Source organism: Chlorocebus sabaeus, chromosome 16 (genome assembly GCF_047675955.1).
Source record: "Chlorocebus sabaeus isolate Y175 chromosome 16, mChlSab1.0.hap1, whole genome shotgun sequence".
NCBI lineage: Eukaryota > Metazoa > Chordata > Mammalia > Primates > Cercopithecidae > Chlorocebus > Chlorocebus sabaeus.
The window spans coordinates 9,680,219-9,697,525 of NC_132919.1; the positions used below are offsets into that span (position 1 = coordinate 9,680,219).

The 17,307-nt window shown below is 44.7% G+C and overlaps 1 protein-coding gene across 1 annotated transcript in view; it reads left to right on the plus strand.

Moving 5' to 3' along the window:
• GLP2R (glucagon like peptide 2 receptor) overlaps positions 1–17,307 on the plus strand; it is a 67,922-nt gene that overhangs the window by 14,358 nt on the left and 36,257 nt on the right. The window contains exons 4-5 of the mRNA XM_008010348.3: positions 2,231–2,352; positions 14,458–14,564. Of these exons, the coding sequence (XP_008008539.3) occupies positions 2,231–2,352; positions 14,458–14,564 (229 nt within the window). The remainder of the gene's footprint in view (positions 1–2,230; positions 2,353–14,457; positions 14,565–17,307) is intronic.

Sequence of the window (17,307 nt, forward strand, 5' to 3'; positions counted from 1 at the left end):
CCGGAAGAGTTTTTCTCAGAACGCCCTTGGAAGATCCGGAGAGAAGTGTGACATGATGTGGCTGATTTTTTTTTTTTTTTTTTTTTTTTTTTTTGAGACAGAGTCTCCCTCTGTCACCCGGGCTAGAGTGCAACGGCGCGATCTCAGCTCACTGTAACCTCTGCCTCCCGGTGCAAGTGATTCTCCTGCCTCAGCCTCCCGAGTAGCTGGGATTACAGGCATGTGCCACCACGCCTGGCTAATTTTTATTTATTTATTTATTTTATTTTATTTTATTTATTTATTTATTTTTTTGAGACAGAGTCTCTCTCTGTTGCCCAGACTGGAGTGCAGTGGCGCGATCTCAGCTTACTGCAAGCTCCGCCTCCCGGGTTCATGCCATTCTCCTGCCTCAGCCTCCCGAGTAGCTGGGACTACAGGCGCCCGCCACCTCGCCCGGCTAGTTTTTTTGTATTTTTTAAGTAGAGACGGGGTTTCACTGTGTTAGCCAGGATGGTCTCGATCTCCTGACCTCATGATCCGCCCGTCTCGGCCTCCCAAAGTGCTGGGATTACAGGCCTGAGCCACCGCGCCCGGCCAATTTTTTTTTTTTTTTTTTTTTTTGTATTTTTAGTAGCGATGGGGTTTCACCATGCTGGGCAGGCTGGTCTCGAACTCCTGACTTCAGGTGATCCACCCGCCTTGGCCTCCCAAATTGCTAGGGTTACAGGCGTGAGCCACCGCACCCGGACTATGTGGCTGGTATTTTATTCAGCTTGCTCTGACTGCTGGGTTGCCCATGGATGTGAGGGGCAGGACCGTCAGAGGAGTCCCATCTCCCAGTAACAGATGATAGTTCCACGGGATGGGAGCAGGAAGTGAAAGTGGCAGTCAGATTCCATGTACAGAAGAAGGCAGGGATGACAGATTAGCTAGAGGACCTGAGGAGGGCTATGAGAGACAGAAGGGGAGGGTGAATCTGAGGTTTAGGGCCGGGGGACTGGAAGGATGGGTTTGCCATCCACTGAGGTGGTAAAATAGGTGGGTGGAGCAGATTTTGAAAAGAAGAAAAAGAGTTTGGTTTGGAGTGTGTTGTTTGAGATGTCAGTTAGACACCCTACCTACCAAAGGTGTCAGGGGAGCCGGGAGTTGTACCCTTTGGTTGTCCATTCATTAAATTCAGCAGATGGTTACTGTTGGCCCATGATGTGCAGGGCCAGGACTAGGAAGGACCAACAGATTTTGACTTCTCGTTTGCAAGCCCAGCCTCTAATCCTCCAGGTGGGAGGACCTTCTGGGAGAGTCTTCTGGGACAGACGTGACTGAGTCACAGTGGCAGTCTGTCTGGGCACAGGGATTTTTCTCATCGTTTTCACACACCCTTTCATTTCTTCCCAAATCCTTCCCAAATCATGGAGAGTTGGTAGCAATTATTATCCCCAGTTCCTGATGAAAACTCAGGAAGGTGGCCGGGCGCAGTGGCTCATGCCTGTAATCCCAGCACTTTGGGAGGCCGAGGTGGGCAGATCACGAGGTCAGGAGATCGAGACCATCCTGGCTAACACGGTGAAAACCCGTCTCTACTAAAATTGCAAAACATTAGCCGGGCGTGGCGACGGGCGCCTGTAGTCCCAGCTACTCGGGAGGCTGAGGCAGGAGAATGGCGTGAACCGGGGAGGCGGAGCTTGCAGTGAGCTGAGATCGCGCCACTGCACTCCAGCCTGGGCGACAGAGCGAGACTCCCTCTCAAAAAAAAAAAAAAAGAAAGAAAGAAAACGCAGGAAGGCTTAGAGGTTTAGGAGAGCTAGGCCCAGGACACACTCATGCATGCATGGATGGTGCATCCGGCGTCAGTCCCAGTCTGTCAGCCACGTGCCCACCACTTTCTCTTCTTCGTGGCATGAGCCTCAGGAAGAGATGCCCCACCTGGCAAGCATCGGGAGCCCAGACTGGCGTCTCCCAGCTGGGCTGAACCTTGGAGGGCTTGTAACATCTCTGAGTCACCAGAGGCTGTTCGCATTCCAGAGACTTCGGGTAAACACAGCAGACATTAGCAGACCATGGTGTGTTACAAAATTGAGAAGCTTCCATGTTTTTCCTTCCATCCCAAATAAACAGTGAGGATGTTAATGAGCCCCCAAAAGGGGAAGTGAAAATCGCTTGTCCCTGGGATTTTCCACAGCTCTGTGGCATGCTCAGGGGAACGGGCTGTGCGTTCTGACCTTTCCTCCGGAGCTGTGTTTACTTTCAGAGAGCTCAGGAAGGGCCTACAGACACTGTTTGGCTCGGGGGACTTGGCAGACGATAGAGAACGCCACGGATATTTGGCAGGATGACTCCGAATGCGCCGAGAACCACAGCTTCAAGCAAAACGTGAGTTTGCTCAGCTCAGTGAGGAGGCATCCAGGGTCCAAACCACCCTCCTCCGGGACACCCCAGTGGCCTGCTGGCTCCAGGGGCCACACAAAGAGGCTTCTCCCAGCGCCTCTCCCCGGGGAAGCTAAGGAAGGTCCTGCAAAGCAGCAACCCTCATGGCGGCCGTGGAATGTCTTCCACTCCTAGGCTGACATGCAAAATCCTAAGAGAAGTCAGTCTTCCAGGGTCGGTCCTGGCATTTGCGCTTGCTGTTCCCCGTCCTGGAGCGCCTCTCCGAGCTCCACTGTGGCCGGTTCCTTCTCACCATCCAGGGTTCAGTCCAAATGTCTCCTTCAAAGAGAGATCTTCCAGGATCACCTAATCCAGAGGGTGCCCTCTGTGGTTGCTTTCCTACCACATCCCCCCAACCCACCATCCACAACTTTGACCCCTTTATGGCGCCTGCCCCTCCCTGAAATTCTCACATGTTGCCTCTTTGTTATCTAGCCTTCTCGCCCCAATGTAGATCCACTGGTGACAGAGGACTTGCTGCCTCGAGGGGGTACCATGGCACAGGGTCTAGGGTCAGCCAGTCCTATTTGCATTTCAAATAGTAAGAAAGTTAATGAGCCCCCAAAAGGGGAAACAAAACGTCGCTTATCCCTGGGATTTTCCACAGCTCTGTGGCATGCTCAGGGGAACCGTCTGTGTATTCATATCCAGACTCTGCTCTTTCTGGCTGTGAACCTGGTGCAAGTTGCCTCATCAACTTGGGCCTCTGCTTCCTCATTCATGCCACAGGGGTCATGTTTGCTGCATGAGACGCTGTGAGGATTTAGTCATCAGACATCAGTTTCTTAGGAGAAAACCTGATACACGGTCAGCACGGTCTATGCAGGCATTCCTGCCCTATCCCCAGGGTCTACCACGGTAACTGGTCCGCCAGTCCCCGTGGCTTCCCAGGAAAGGTTCTTTGGATGAACAAACAAATCCATGCTTCAGACTTCTCTCCACGTGTGTTCTTTCCAGGATCCTTCTGCACCGTGCTTTCTCGTTGGGCTCTTGCTCTTCTCCCTGAGGACCTCCTGTTTGTCCAACATCTGCTCACTTTCCTTCAAAGCGTAGTGCAAGAGGCTGTGCAAAGCAGAGGAACGGGTGTTTGGGGATCAGACAGATATCTACGGCCACACCTTGGTTTCTTTCGTTCAGATGGTCAGGCCACACACACAGTAATGAAACATCTATGATGGGTTAGGTTTTTGCACCAGGCACTGGGAATAAACAGGGGATAGCACGCGGATACTGCCTCCAGGGAGCTCAGAATCTCGCGAGGTATAGGGACAGTGTGATCATTGCTGGGAGGGAAGTGCCGGCTGCCCAGGGTCAGGGAGGAGGGGGAAGCTAATGTAGACGGGGGGCCAGGAAGAGTGCTTAAGCCTCGCTCTGCAGGGCAGGAAGGAGATGGCCGTAGGAAGAGAGAGAGCAAGGGGGAGAAACGCACCTAGGGTCAAAGAACACACAGGGCTCTGGGGCCACTTTGAGTGCTGCTGGGCAGGTGAGGTAGGGCCTGAGGAGGACACAGGTGAAGGTGGAAGCCTCAGGAGAGGTAGGTGATGAAGGCCTCCTGTGCCCGGTGAAGGACTTACGACTTTGCATGTTGAAGCAGGGGAGGGACATTACTAACTCATGTGTTGACAGGTTTGCTCTGGCAGATTGGAGAGGGGTGAGCCTGTCAACACATGGGTTAGTTATGGAGATTGGAGACTGGGGCCATGCTGGAGGCAGAAGGCAGGGAGAACAGGCAGGAACTGTGGCAGCAACTCAGGCCAGATAGGAAGAGAGCACCCATGGGGTGGAAGAAGTGGGAGGGTGGACTCATAGGTTTGCCAAAGAGCAAAACGGTAGGACCTGGCTGGTGCTGGAGGCTGTGAGAGGGTAGAGTCAAGGACAAGATCGCAGGCTTCTGGCTTGGACCCTTGAAGAGACTTAAAAATGCCCCTCCCTGAGAAGGATACAGGGAGAGGCCTTGCCCTTTGGGTTCTCAATATTTTGCTACATAATTCTTTTTTTTTTTTTTTTTTTTTTTTTTTTTTTTTTTTTTTTTTTTTTTTTTTTTTGAGACAGAGTCTCGCTGTCTCATCCAGGCTGGAGTGCAGTGGTATGATCTCAGCTCACTGCAACCTCTGCCTCCCGGGTTCAAGCAATTCTCCTGCCTCAGCCTCCCGAGTAGCTGGGACTACAGGTGCCCGCCACCACGCCCGGCTAATTTTTGTATTTTTAGTAGAGACAGGGTTTCACCATGTTGTCCAGGCTGGTCTCAGACTCCTGACCTCAGGTGATCCACCTGCCTTGGCCTCCCAAGGTGTTGGGATTACAGGCATGAGCCACCGCGCCTGCTCTTTGCTACCTAATTCTGTGCCTTAATTTGAACCTGCAAAACAGCCCCACTCTCCACCACCCCCCAAATTGTGGGGTTTTTTCTTGAGATAGAATCTGCCTCTGTTCCCCAGGATGGAGTGCAGTGACGCGATCATGGCCCACTGCAGCCTCGACCTTCCAGGCTCAAGTGATCCTCCCACCTCAGCCTCCTGAGTAGCTGGGACTACAGGTGCACACCACCACATCTGGTATTTTTTTTGTAGAGACAGGGTTTCACCATATTGCCCAGGCTGAATTGTGGCTTTATTTCATGATTTAGTTGGAATTCTTTAGCTTTCTAAAGTCATTTAAATATTCTCCCATTAAATGTTAAAGATATTTTATATAATAGTTTAAAGTCTGGGGACGGGGAAGGCAAGGAGTTCAGTTTTAGAAACACTATCCGTGTTGCTTGTGCCACCTAGCCTCTCTTCAGGCATCTGTAAGAAGGGGTTGAAAATACCCGCTTTGCAGGCCTAATTGTGACGTTTCAGAGGGTGATGAATGTGGAGTGATTCATCCACCTCCTGGCACACAGTAGGCCTTTGATAGTTGTGATTATTGCGTTTCTTTTCTTTTCGGAGTATCTTCCCTGGACCCTACAAACACTTCTCTCCCTCCCTAGCCTCTCTGGTTCAGTCCTAAGGCTGTGATCATAGTTTACTTGACATTGTGAGTTTTTTTGGTGTCTGTGATGGTAGTTTTCTGCATTGGTTACTTGGTTGGATTGATGTGTGTGTGTTTGTGTGTGTGTGTGTGTGTGTGTAATATTTCGTTTGACTTTCAAAACCCAAAAACCTAACTTTTTGTTAAGTTATTAAGGTCAACTCTATTTCATATAGTTTATTATTCTATTTATACATCTAGTAAGTAAGGCTACTTTTGTAGAGGTCCCCGATTAATTGTTGTTGACACAAACTAGTTATTTACATATCCTTTTACATTTTAAGCTGCGTTATTACATTTGATATGCTTTAGATGTTTAAACTATGTTAAATAATTGTTATAACAAGAAAATCTTTCTTGTTTTTAAATAATTATAGTTCACTGAATACATCAAATTTATATGATGAGTCAAATTTTCCTAAATATGTCAATACTGTTTTCATCACGGTTTTGACTTAAAGTTGAAAATCAGGTACTCTTCGATGTATTTCATATTGGAGTCTTAATACTAATCTATTAGATCCTCTAATATGTCATATTTTCTAAATAATACCAATTACATGTAGATTGTGCAAGTAATTTAAAAAACCGCTATATGAGGGATAAACCGAGGGGTAGATAAGTTTAATGTTTGTTAGAGCCTGGGCGCAGTGGCTCAGGCCTGTAATCCCAGCACTTTGGGAAGCCGAGGTGGGAGGATTGCTGGAGCCCAGGAGTTTGAGACCAGCCTGGGCAACATGGCAAAATCCCGTCTCTCTAAAAAAAACAAAAACAAAAATGAGCTGGGCATGGTTGTGTGCACCTGTAGTCCCAGCTACCTGGGAGGAGGCTGAGGTGGGAGGATCACTTAAACCCCAGGAGGTTGAGACTGTAAGGAGCTATGATTGTGCCACTGCACTCCAGCCTGGGTGACAGAGCGAGACTGTCTCAAAAAACAAACAAACAAATAGTTTAATGTTAGAATCTAACTGGTGGATATACAGATGTTCTTCATAAAGTTTCTTTAACTTTGGTGTATGTTTAAAATTCTCATAATAAATATTGAGGAAAAATAAGAAAAAAAATTCTATATGTGAATTTAACACAAAACATTCATAAATGTAGTGGTGTAATCAAACTTTGCCAAGATTGAGACACAAGCCTGTAATCCCAGCACTTTGGGAGGCCGAGACGGGTGGATCACGAGGTCAGGAGATCGAGACCATCCTGGCTAACACGGTGAAACCCCGTCTCCACTAAAAATACAAAAACTAGCCAGGCGAGATGGCAGGTGCCTGTAGTCCCAGCTACTCGGGAGGCTGAGGCAGGAGAACGGCGTGAACCCGGGAGGCGGAGCTTGCAGTGAGCTGAGATCCAGCCACTGCACTCCAGCCTGGGCAACAGAGCGAGACTCCATCTCAAAAAAAAAAAAAAGATTGAGACACAAAACAAAAACTTTCACACTAAGGAGACAACCTGGACCAAGAAAGGAGGGGTTTCCATCTCAGGAGACATGGTTGCCTGTAGACCAAGATTTGTTTGTTCTGATTATCAATACCACTGGTGCAGGTGTGTTAGTAAATGTTAGCAACAGGCTCCCTGCTTCCACCCCTGAAGAAAGAAGGGCTATGATTTGTTAACACTTGCCAATTTCAGTGGCATTAATGACCCCCCCGTGGTCAATTTCAAGCTCCCAGTGTGACCACGGAGTATGCTCAGTAGCGCAGCGTTAGACACGTTTCTCCTCATGCAGATACAACAGCAAAAATAACCCCGGTAGCACTGAACATGGACGTGTAGAAATGTAATTAGGAATTGATGAATTTTGACTATTTATTGCTTTTATTCTGAATATAATTTATTCATTGCAAATTTACATCATTTAATTATTATTATTATTATTTTTTGAGATGGAGTTTCGCTCTTGTTGCCCAGGCTGGAATGCAGTGGCACAATCTCAGCTCACTGGAACCTCTGCCTTCTGGTTTCAAGTGATTCTCCTGCCTCTGCCTCCCGAGTCGCTGGGACTACAGGCGCCCGCCACCACACCCAGCTAATTTTTGTATTTTTAGTAGAGAAGGGGTTTCACCATGTTGGCCAGGCTGGTCTCGAACTCCTGACCTCGTGATCTGCTCGCCTCGGCCTCCCAAAGTGCTGGGATTACAGGTGTGAGCCACCACGCCCGGCCATCATTTAACTTTTAAGAATGCTCGTATTTTACAACTGGTTCCCTGAAAATTTGCCAATCAGTTCTCGCAAGCCAGGATGACCATACCACTGGGTCTACCAGGGTGATTGTATTCACTCTTGCCAACAAGTTGAGCCCCAGGTTCACCTCTGTTAGAGGAGGCTGACCGTATTCAGGTTCAACACGTTTCATAACCTAGCTATTTGCTCTAACGGGAGCCACCTGGCTGGAGCTCTGTTCCTTCAGAACCTCGTGGGTGTTGGCATGTCCTTGGCTCCCTTAAGTGTATCCTAATCTTCCATCAAGGCTCAGTGGCTCATAACTATAATCCCAGTGCTTTGGGAGACTGAGATGGGAGGGCTACTTGAGGCCAGGAGTTTGAGACCGGCCTGCACAACACAGCAAGATTCCGTGTCTAATCTTGCATCAGACATGAAAAACCTTCAACTGGATCCTCCACGTCCTCAGGGAATTCTTTCTAACCCTCTTACTTTCCTACTGGATTTGAGTTAACAGAATTCTGTGATCCTTATACGGTTTTACTGTGTGAGAGGTCGCACCTCTGAAAGGGATCAGGAGGACACCTGTAGTTGGATTGGATCCGGTTTATCTCCAGAATTTGTCTGACTTTTTTCACACCGTAGTTATGCTAATGGCAGGCCTTGAATTAGGCAAATTGTGTATATATATTTTTTCTCCTGGGCTGCAAACTGTTTGAGAACAACGACAAAGTCACAGTTGTATTTGAATATCACCCCCAAACCTCTGACCTAGTACTGGGGTGCACAGTAGCCTTTGCGTACAGTAGGCACTTAATACATACTACATGAATGACTTCACAAATTCTGAGTCAATTGGTCTGTGGTGGGGCCTAGCCATCAACACTAGTCCCAATGTTCCCCAGATGATTCTAATATGCAGCCAGGGCTGAGAACCACGAGTGTGCGGACACAGTGGCACCATCACCAAGTCAGCCAATGGGGAGTGCTAAGCAAGATTTGAAAACTGCACTTTTTTCAAAGACAGGAAGGAAAGATTCTCTCTTTGGAAGAGTGAGGACAAGGGCATTGCCTCCTCCCCTCTGCAAATGGCCACATTTCCAAGAATTCAAATACTTAACAAAAAAAACAACTTCTGGCCATGTTTACCTGTGTTTCTAATAGAGGGTTGAAATTTTGCCCAAAAAAGGCCAGTGTTAGTAAATCTTTGCCCTTCAGAGTTTTGGCAAACAAAATATGTTATGTTCTTCCAACTAACGAGATGCTGGGGGTCCTTATGCATATTAAATGGCACTGTTAAACGAGATTTGTGTGTGTGTGTGTGTGTGCGCGTGCGTGCACGCATAAGCATTAACAAGTGTGTTTAGATGACTTATGGAATTGTGTTTAATGGAATGAAAATAAATCATTATGCCTTATGTTCTTTAAAAAGTACTTTTTATTCTTAAATATATAATACATATGAATTGATATATCTGTATATAATTTTAATATATGGTATATAATTTTAATAATACATTTTACTTTTCAATATAATTTATAATAGAGCCATTGATTATATGATTTTTCCAACATTTTATTTTGAAATATTGAAACATATAGAAAAATTAAAAGAATAATATAGTAGACACTCATATACCCACTATTTAGATTCAAAATGTAATAACATTTTGCCACATTTGCTTTCTCTCTGTTTCTCTCTTTCTGAAATATTTAAAACTAATTTGTAGACATCATGAGATTTCACCCCCAAATTCACTGGGTACCTCCTAAGATTAAGGACATCATTCTACACAACTACATTACCATTATTTCAACCAAGTAAAATTAACAGTGATTTTTATCACATGGCCTATTTCATCCATATTTAATATTTTTTCCAATTGCTTTCCCAAACTTTTATAGCTTTTCTGCACTGTAAATATTTATCTCTCCTTTTTACAGCTGCACAGTATTTCACTTAGCATATCCACCAGTTTGTTCAGCCACTGTCCTATGGCCATCTGGGTTATTTCCAATATATATATATTTTTTGGGGCAGACAGAGTCTCGCTCTGTTGCCCAGGCTGGAGTGCAGTGGCGTGATCTCGGCTCACTGCAAGCTCTGCCTCCCGGGTTCATGCCATTCTCCTGCCTCAGCCTCCCGAGTAGCTGGAACTACAGGCACCCGCCTCCACACCCGGCTAATTTTTTGTATTTTTAGTAGAGACGGGGTTTCACTGTGTCAGCCAGGATGACCTCGATCTCCTGACCTTGTGATCTGCCCACCTCAGTCTCCCAAAGTGCTGGGATTACAGGCGTGAGCCACCGCACCCAGCTAGTTTCCAATCTTTTATTCCTAAAAACGCCACAGTGAATAACCTCAGATGTGTGTGTAGGCTAGTATTTGTGGCAGTATATCTTTTGGAAGATTTCTAGAAGTGGGATCACTGGATTAAAGGTAGCTGCATATATAATTTTGTTAGATATTGCCATCGGGGTTATACATTTGTCCTCCCTTCAGCTATGTATGAGAGTACCTGTTTCCTCGTTGGGTGCGTATCACATATTGGTTAGAAAGTTTCTCGTAAAAGTGTCTAAGTGACATAAGGTTCACCTGTTGGTACTAAGAGTGAGCTGGAGACCTGATGCTTTGGAGCCTCTAGGAAAGTAGCCAGGTTTTGTTAGAGACCTTAAGGTAGCGGACAGTTGAAGAAAATCCTCTAAAGTACAATGAAACCAACTGTAACAGGTGCTTTTGGCGCCCTGCCCACATCCCCTAACCCCAATCAATTCAGTACACAGCTGCTTAACTTCTCACCACGAGTGCATGCATTTCTTTGCTGGTTCTCTGGTTCCTGAAGCCCACTTGTTTGTTGAAATTCAGGTCATAAGTGCCATGGAATTAATGTGCCTTGGAAGCCACCTTCAATCAATGGCTGGCAAGATTTGGTATGTTTCCATACCAACTCCCTTCATCTTGGGGTTAGTTGACTCTGAGGATTCCCAGAGCTTCCCCAGTGGGATTAAGCTCCAGTTTCCCACCATAGTGGCTTGATAACCCACCCTTTTTTTTGTCCTAAATAATGATTTTTTTCACTTTTTTTTTTTTTGGAGGCAAAGTCTCTCTCTCTTGCCCAGGCTGGAGTGCAATGGCTCAGTCTTGGCTCACTGCAAGCTCCACCTCCAGGGTTCAAGCGATTCTCCTGCCTCAGCCTCCCAAGTAGCTGGGATTACAGGCGCCTGCCACCATGCCCAGCTAATTTTTGTATTTTTAGTAGAGACGGGGTTTTGCCATGTTGGCCAGGGTGGTCTCGAACTCCTGACCTCAGGTGATCCGCCTGCCTGGGCTTTCCTAAGTGCTGGGATTACAGGCGCGTGAGGCACCGTGCCCAGCCAATTTTTTTCACTTCCTATGCAAACTGCCTGCATTCCAATTCTTGTCTCAGGATCTGCTTCTTGGAAACCCAAACTAATTAGGACACAGACGGGGGGGGGGGGGGGGGGTGGGGGGAAGACATTTCCCCTAATTTGTTCCTAGAAAGCATAAAACAAACATATTTTAAAAATAAATAATTAGGTTATTTAATTAAATGTGTTAGCCTCATATCTCCAATGAAATAAATCATGCTAAATGACCCAGTAACATCTTGATATGCCACAGAAATAGTCAGCTTAAAGAAACTACACCACTCTGTGCAGAAGCACAAAACACTACTTTCAAGGTGTTTCATAGTCTGTATGGAAAGATAAGATAAATGTAAGCAAAGCATTAACGAATAATACAATTGACACCCCTATTTCTGAAACAAACCGCAAGTGCTTTGACAATAAGAGTTGACAATAAGCAGAGAGGCATTTGAGGAGGATTTCTTATAGGGGGTAGGTTTGTGCTGGTCTTAGAAGGAAAGATTTAGTTTCAAGAAGAGGCAAACAAGCGCAACTGGAGGTTAGCAAGATTATAGGGATCTTGATGAAGTCCATAGAAAATAATTCTAGAGAGAAACGTGGTTGGGATTGATCTGGAAGAGCTCAAAGGTTGTACTGAGAGTTCTGCCTCCAGACCACCACTGCAAAAAATGTTAACAGAGAAAGAAAAAAACATACCGCGTAGACATTTTAATCTACATAAAGGAATGAAGAGCACTAGAAATCGTACATATAAAGATACATGTTTTATCTCATTTAAAAAATATTATTTAAAGAGAAATAAATTTAGTTTTTAAAACTACAAAATATATTAGAAATCAGTAACAGTAAGATGTCTGGAAAAATCCCCAAATATTTTTTTTAAATAACAACATACTTCTAAATAACCCATAAGTAAAAAAGTATAAGATAAATTAGTAAATATTTTAACTAAATAAAAAAAATATCAATAATTTTGTGATGCAACCAAAGCAGTCATGGAGAGAAATGTATAACATTATTATTATTATTACTTAAGTTCTGGGATACATGTGCAGAACGGGCAGGTTTGTTACGTAGGTATACATGTGCCATGGTGGTTTGCTGTACCTATCAACCCATCATCTAGGTTTTAAGTCCTGCATGCTTAGGTATTTGTTAGCCTCATATCACCAATAAAATAATGCCTATAGCTCCAATAAAGTAATGATTAATTACATTAATCCTAATGCTCTCCCTCCCCTTGCCCCCCACTCCCTGACAGGCCCCCGTGTGTTTCCCTGTGTCCATGTGCTCTCATTGTTTAACTCCCACTTAGGGGTGAGAGCGTGTGGTGTTTGGTTTTCTGTTACTGTGTTAGTTTGCTGAGAATGATGGCTTCCGGCTTCATCCATGTCCCTGCAAAGGACATGACCTCATTCTTTTTTATGGCTGCATAGTATTCCATGGTGTATATGTGCCACCTTTTCTTTATCCAGTCTATAGCATTCTTATATTAGAAAATCATAAAAATATCAAGTTAGTGGCCCAACTTCCACCTTAAGAAACTAGGAAAAAAACCTCAGCAAATTAAACTCAAAGTAAGCAAAAGAAAAGAATTAGAAAGGATGAATAGAATTTAATTAAATGGAAGGCAGAAAAATAATAGGAAAATAAATAAATAAAACCCAAACTTAGTTGTTTAATCTTGGTGTTGATGGTTTTGAGTCTTTTCCTTTCTGGTTTGATTTTTGTGCATTTTTGGCTGGAGTATCTCATAGATTTCTTCACTGGTGCTTTTTCTTCAGTTTCCTCATCATCAAAATCATCATCATCTTCATCACCACCATCTTCTTCATCAGCCACAAGTTTTAATTTTTTCTGTGGAATCTTGCTACCACCTCCAGGGGCAAATTTGCTTTCCAGATTATACTTAAGGGTTTCACATTCTCCTCCTCTTCATCTTCTGACTCTGCATCTTCCTCCCCAGCTACTAAATGCTGTCCACTAATCAGCCCTGAACCACGCTTCAACTGTAAGGCCATGTGTGGTGTGATTTGAAAGCCCCCAACAGAAACCATTGACTGTACAGACATTTTCAAAGTTGCCAGTGTTACTCTAATTGGACTGCCTTCGTATTTCATTGTCTCTGCATCAGCAATGTGCAATCATCCTTTGCACCAGCCCCTAAACTGACCGTTCTTAAAGACAAGTGGTGTTCCTTTTCATCATTTTCTACCTTAAAGGGATCATCTTTGTCGCTCTTTAGTTCACAACCGAAAAGATAGTTCTGGGGCCTCATGGGGCTCATGTCCAGTCCATTGAGTCCTTCATGGGATGGTGGCATGTACTTAGGTGGGAGAGAAGATGGACAGAGGTAAATGATCACTGCTCCAGGGAACAGCTGCATAGGACGGAATCACACCAGCCAAACTTGATTATTTAAGAAGATCAATACATTTGGTAAACCTCTAGAAAAATGAACCTGAAAAAGGGAAAGAATTAAAGATCAGAGAGAGAGAGAAAGTGAGAGGTCATGAATTACATTAAGAGAGATGGGACATCACTACTGATACTTTATAGACATTAAAAGGATAATAAGAGATTTTTATGAATGCCTTTCTGTCAATAATTTCTACATGTTGGATACAATGGATAAATTTTTAAAAGAAACAAGCACAATTTCACTAAAGATGGACTAAATAACCAGAATAGTCCTGTATCTATCATTAAAATTGCCTTGTAGTTAAAACTCTCAGAGAAAACTTCAGACCTATGTGACTCCAATATGTAAAGAAACAATAATGCCAATGCTACATGAAATCTCCAGAAAATTGAAAAGGAGGAACTACTTCCCAACTCAGCTATGTGGCCATCATTAAACAGATGCCAAGACCGGACAAACACATTACAAGAAAATAAAACTACAGACCAAAATCTCTCATGAACATAGAACAAAAATCACATAACACAGAATTTCCAGTAAATTATCCTCTGTTCACAATCAGGCTACCTGAGACTCAGAGAAAATATTGCAATGTTTCATTGAGTCTTCCTCCAACAGGTCATCTATGAAGACTTACTTTAGAAAGAAAATATTCAGACAGAAATCTGGCCCTGTCCTCCAGAAGGAAGGACCCATAGACCATAGGGACAGTGCTCCCAAGGGCAAAGAGCCTGTCTTCATTCCCAAGGCACCCTCTTGTTCTGAACACAATTCCTTTATGATATTGTGGCTCTTGGTGTATCAGTGCTGGGCTGTGGGACCAGTCACAGGGGTGAGACCCACCGTGGGCTCTTCACTTGTTAAGGCTCCTTGCCCTCTGAGATGTACCAGAGAGCAGTCTAAACTACCCTATTTGGGTGTCAACAAGGATTGGGAAGGAAAAGTTTAAAAAAATGTTGGGAGTCCATGCCTAGGCCCTTGGTGGCCCTGGGTGTGGAGCTGGGGGTTGTGGCCGTAGTCCCATGGCTTGGTGGTCATGTCTGCTCTTCCTCTGTGTTCAGGTGGATCATTATGCCTTGCTGTCAACCTTGCAGCTGATGTACACCGTGGGATACTCTGTCTCTCTTATCTCCCTCTTCCTGGCTCTCACCCTCCTCTTGTTTCTTCGGTGAGTAGAACTTCTGCAGACATGTGTTCAGGCAGGTATAGTAGCCCTCCTTCATCTGCAAGGGATATGTTCTAAGAGTTCCAGTAGATGCCTGAAACCAGAGGTAGAAGCAAACATAGTGTTCAAACCAGGGATAGAACCAACCCTATGTTTGGTTCTATCCCCATGTTTTTTCCTATACATACATACCTCTGATAAAGTTTAATTTATAAATTAGACACAGTGAGAGATTAACAACAATAACCATATTAAAATAGAACAATTATAATGCTATACTATAATAAGAGTTATGTGAATGTGGCCTATCTTTCTCAAAATATCTTACTGCACTATGTTCACCCTTCTTTTTGTGATGATCAAGGGATGGAGCTGGTCAGTGTTAGATTTCATCACTTTACTCAGAATGGCACATCATGTAAAACTAATGAACTATTTATTTAATTATTTATGTCTGGAAGTTTTTTGTTTAATATTTTTGAGCTGCAGTGCACTATGATTGACTGCAGGTAACTAAAACAGTGGAAAGCAAAAGTGTGGATAATGGGGGAATGATGGTTTTGTGTCATTTGCTCACTGGCTACCTCTAGAAGGCGCTGGAAGACTGGGCTGGATGTGTCATGAATCATCAAAGCTGGAAATGACCTGAGAGAGGATGAGGCCCATCCATCCCATTCTGCAGATGAAGGGGAAGAAAGGGATGGCAATGTCCCAGTCAGAGGATTGAGTCGCCTCTGGCCATAAAGCCAGTTGGCTACACAGCTAGAACTTGAACCCAAGACTCCTGATAGCTTTACCTCCTGTGGATTAGACACCTTCTGTGTGCCCAGCCCTGGTGTAAATCCCTAATCACACCCGTTACCACCACAGCCCATTCCCACTACAACTCAATCAGAGGCATTCTTTTTACAGAAAAGATTAAGAATCTTCCCCAGGGCAAACAAGTGGGTGGAAGAGCTGGGATTTTAATTCAGGGCCCTCGGACTCCAATTAGCTATCAAATTTAAGTGCTTACTCCTAAATGTATTACATGCATTAGGTCGTTTAAATGTCATCCCTAATTCAAATTAGGATTCATTCTATTCCTGGGAGGTTAGCATTATTATTATCCCCACTTTATACGTGAGTTAATTGAAATAGGGAGAGATGAAGTAACTTGCCCAAGATCGCCAGCTGGTGGGTAATGAAGCCAGGGTCACAAGCAGGCAGTCCAGGATCTGAGCACTTTCCCTCCCTAAACTTTCAGCATTCCAAAGCCTGAGTGCCTTTTACTAAATCATGTTTTTAGAAATCACCCAAGTGAGACATTTATGGATCCACTAGAAAGCTCTCCGAAGCTGTCTCTTGTCTCAGGAATGTAAGCGGATATAATGTGGCAGAAGGAGCATTTGACATAAGTGTAGGAGATCTGGATACCAGCTCCAGAGCACCTCTCCACCTGGGCTCTGCTAGCCCTAGGTTGGGCCTCATGTGACTCCTCAATCCTGAGATGTTCTGGAGCTCCTAGGGTAGAGTCATGACCATCTATCCCATTGGGAGAACCATGCTTGAGCTGCGGGAGAACTCTGCGGCTTGTACCCACCGATTATCTGTGACTTCCTTCCTCCGTGCCCTGTCCCAAAGTTCCAGGACCAAGCCAGGAGAAAATAACTGCCCAGCCCTGTAGGAAGTCACTTCAGCCAAGCCTGGGACAACCAAGTGTCAGTTCTGCCTAAGGCTTAGGGAAGAGTGAGGTCCAGTCGCTGCCCTCAAATAGCCCGCAATCTAGTTAGAAGAATGCATAAATCCTAAGACAGAAGAATCTGCCTCAAGTTCTTTTTGGAAATTAAAAATGTAACAATAGCTCTAAAGCAAAATAGGACAGGGTATGTGCTGCCCAGGGAGCACAGTGGAGGGAAGAGTTCTTTCCTTTGGCGACAGCGAGAATAAATGTCACATCACACACAAAGAGCCTGCAGGAGACTCCAGGTGCGTAAGGAAGAGGTGAAGAGCGCTAACAATTTTCTGGACACTTACTTATGTGCACAGATTAACAGATTTAATCATCCCACAACCCCTGGAGGTAAGTGCTCTTGTTCTCAGAGGCAGAAGAGCCTGGGAGACCTGTACTTTGGCCTGAGAGTTTCTGTGTCTGAATCTCAGCTCTACGACTTGCTGCTCTGGGACTTTGGACAGATGACTTCATCCTTCTGCTTTAATTCTTTCATTTATAAAATCAGAGTAATAATGGTGCCTATACCTCCAGTGGTGGTAAGGAGTAAGAATACTCAAAAGTAGCTGCGTATGTAAATAATTTGGAACACAGTTGGCATGTTGAAGATGCTTTGTAGGTGATAGCAATTTTTTTTTTTTTTTTTTTTTTTTTTTTTTTTTTTTTTGAGGAAGAGTCTCGCTCTGTCACCCAGGCTGGAGAGCAGTGGCTCGATCTCGGCTCACTGCAACCTCCGACTCCCTGGTTCAAGCGATTCTCCTGCCTCAGCCTCCCAAGTAGTTGGGATTACAGGCATGTGCCACCACACCCAGCTAATTTTTATATTTTTAGTAGAGACGGGGTTTCACCATGTTGGCTAGGGTGGTCTCAATCTCCTGACCTCATGATCTGCGCATCTTGGTCTCCCAAAGTGCTGGGATTACAGGCATGAGTCACTGCACCTGGCCAGTGATAACTATTATTACTCCAATTTTACAAATGAGGAAAATGAGGCAGAGAGATTTAAGGTCACATAATCCAGTAGTCCAGCTCTGC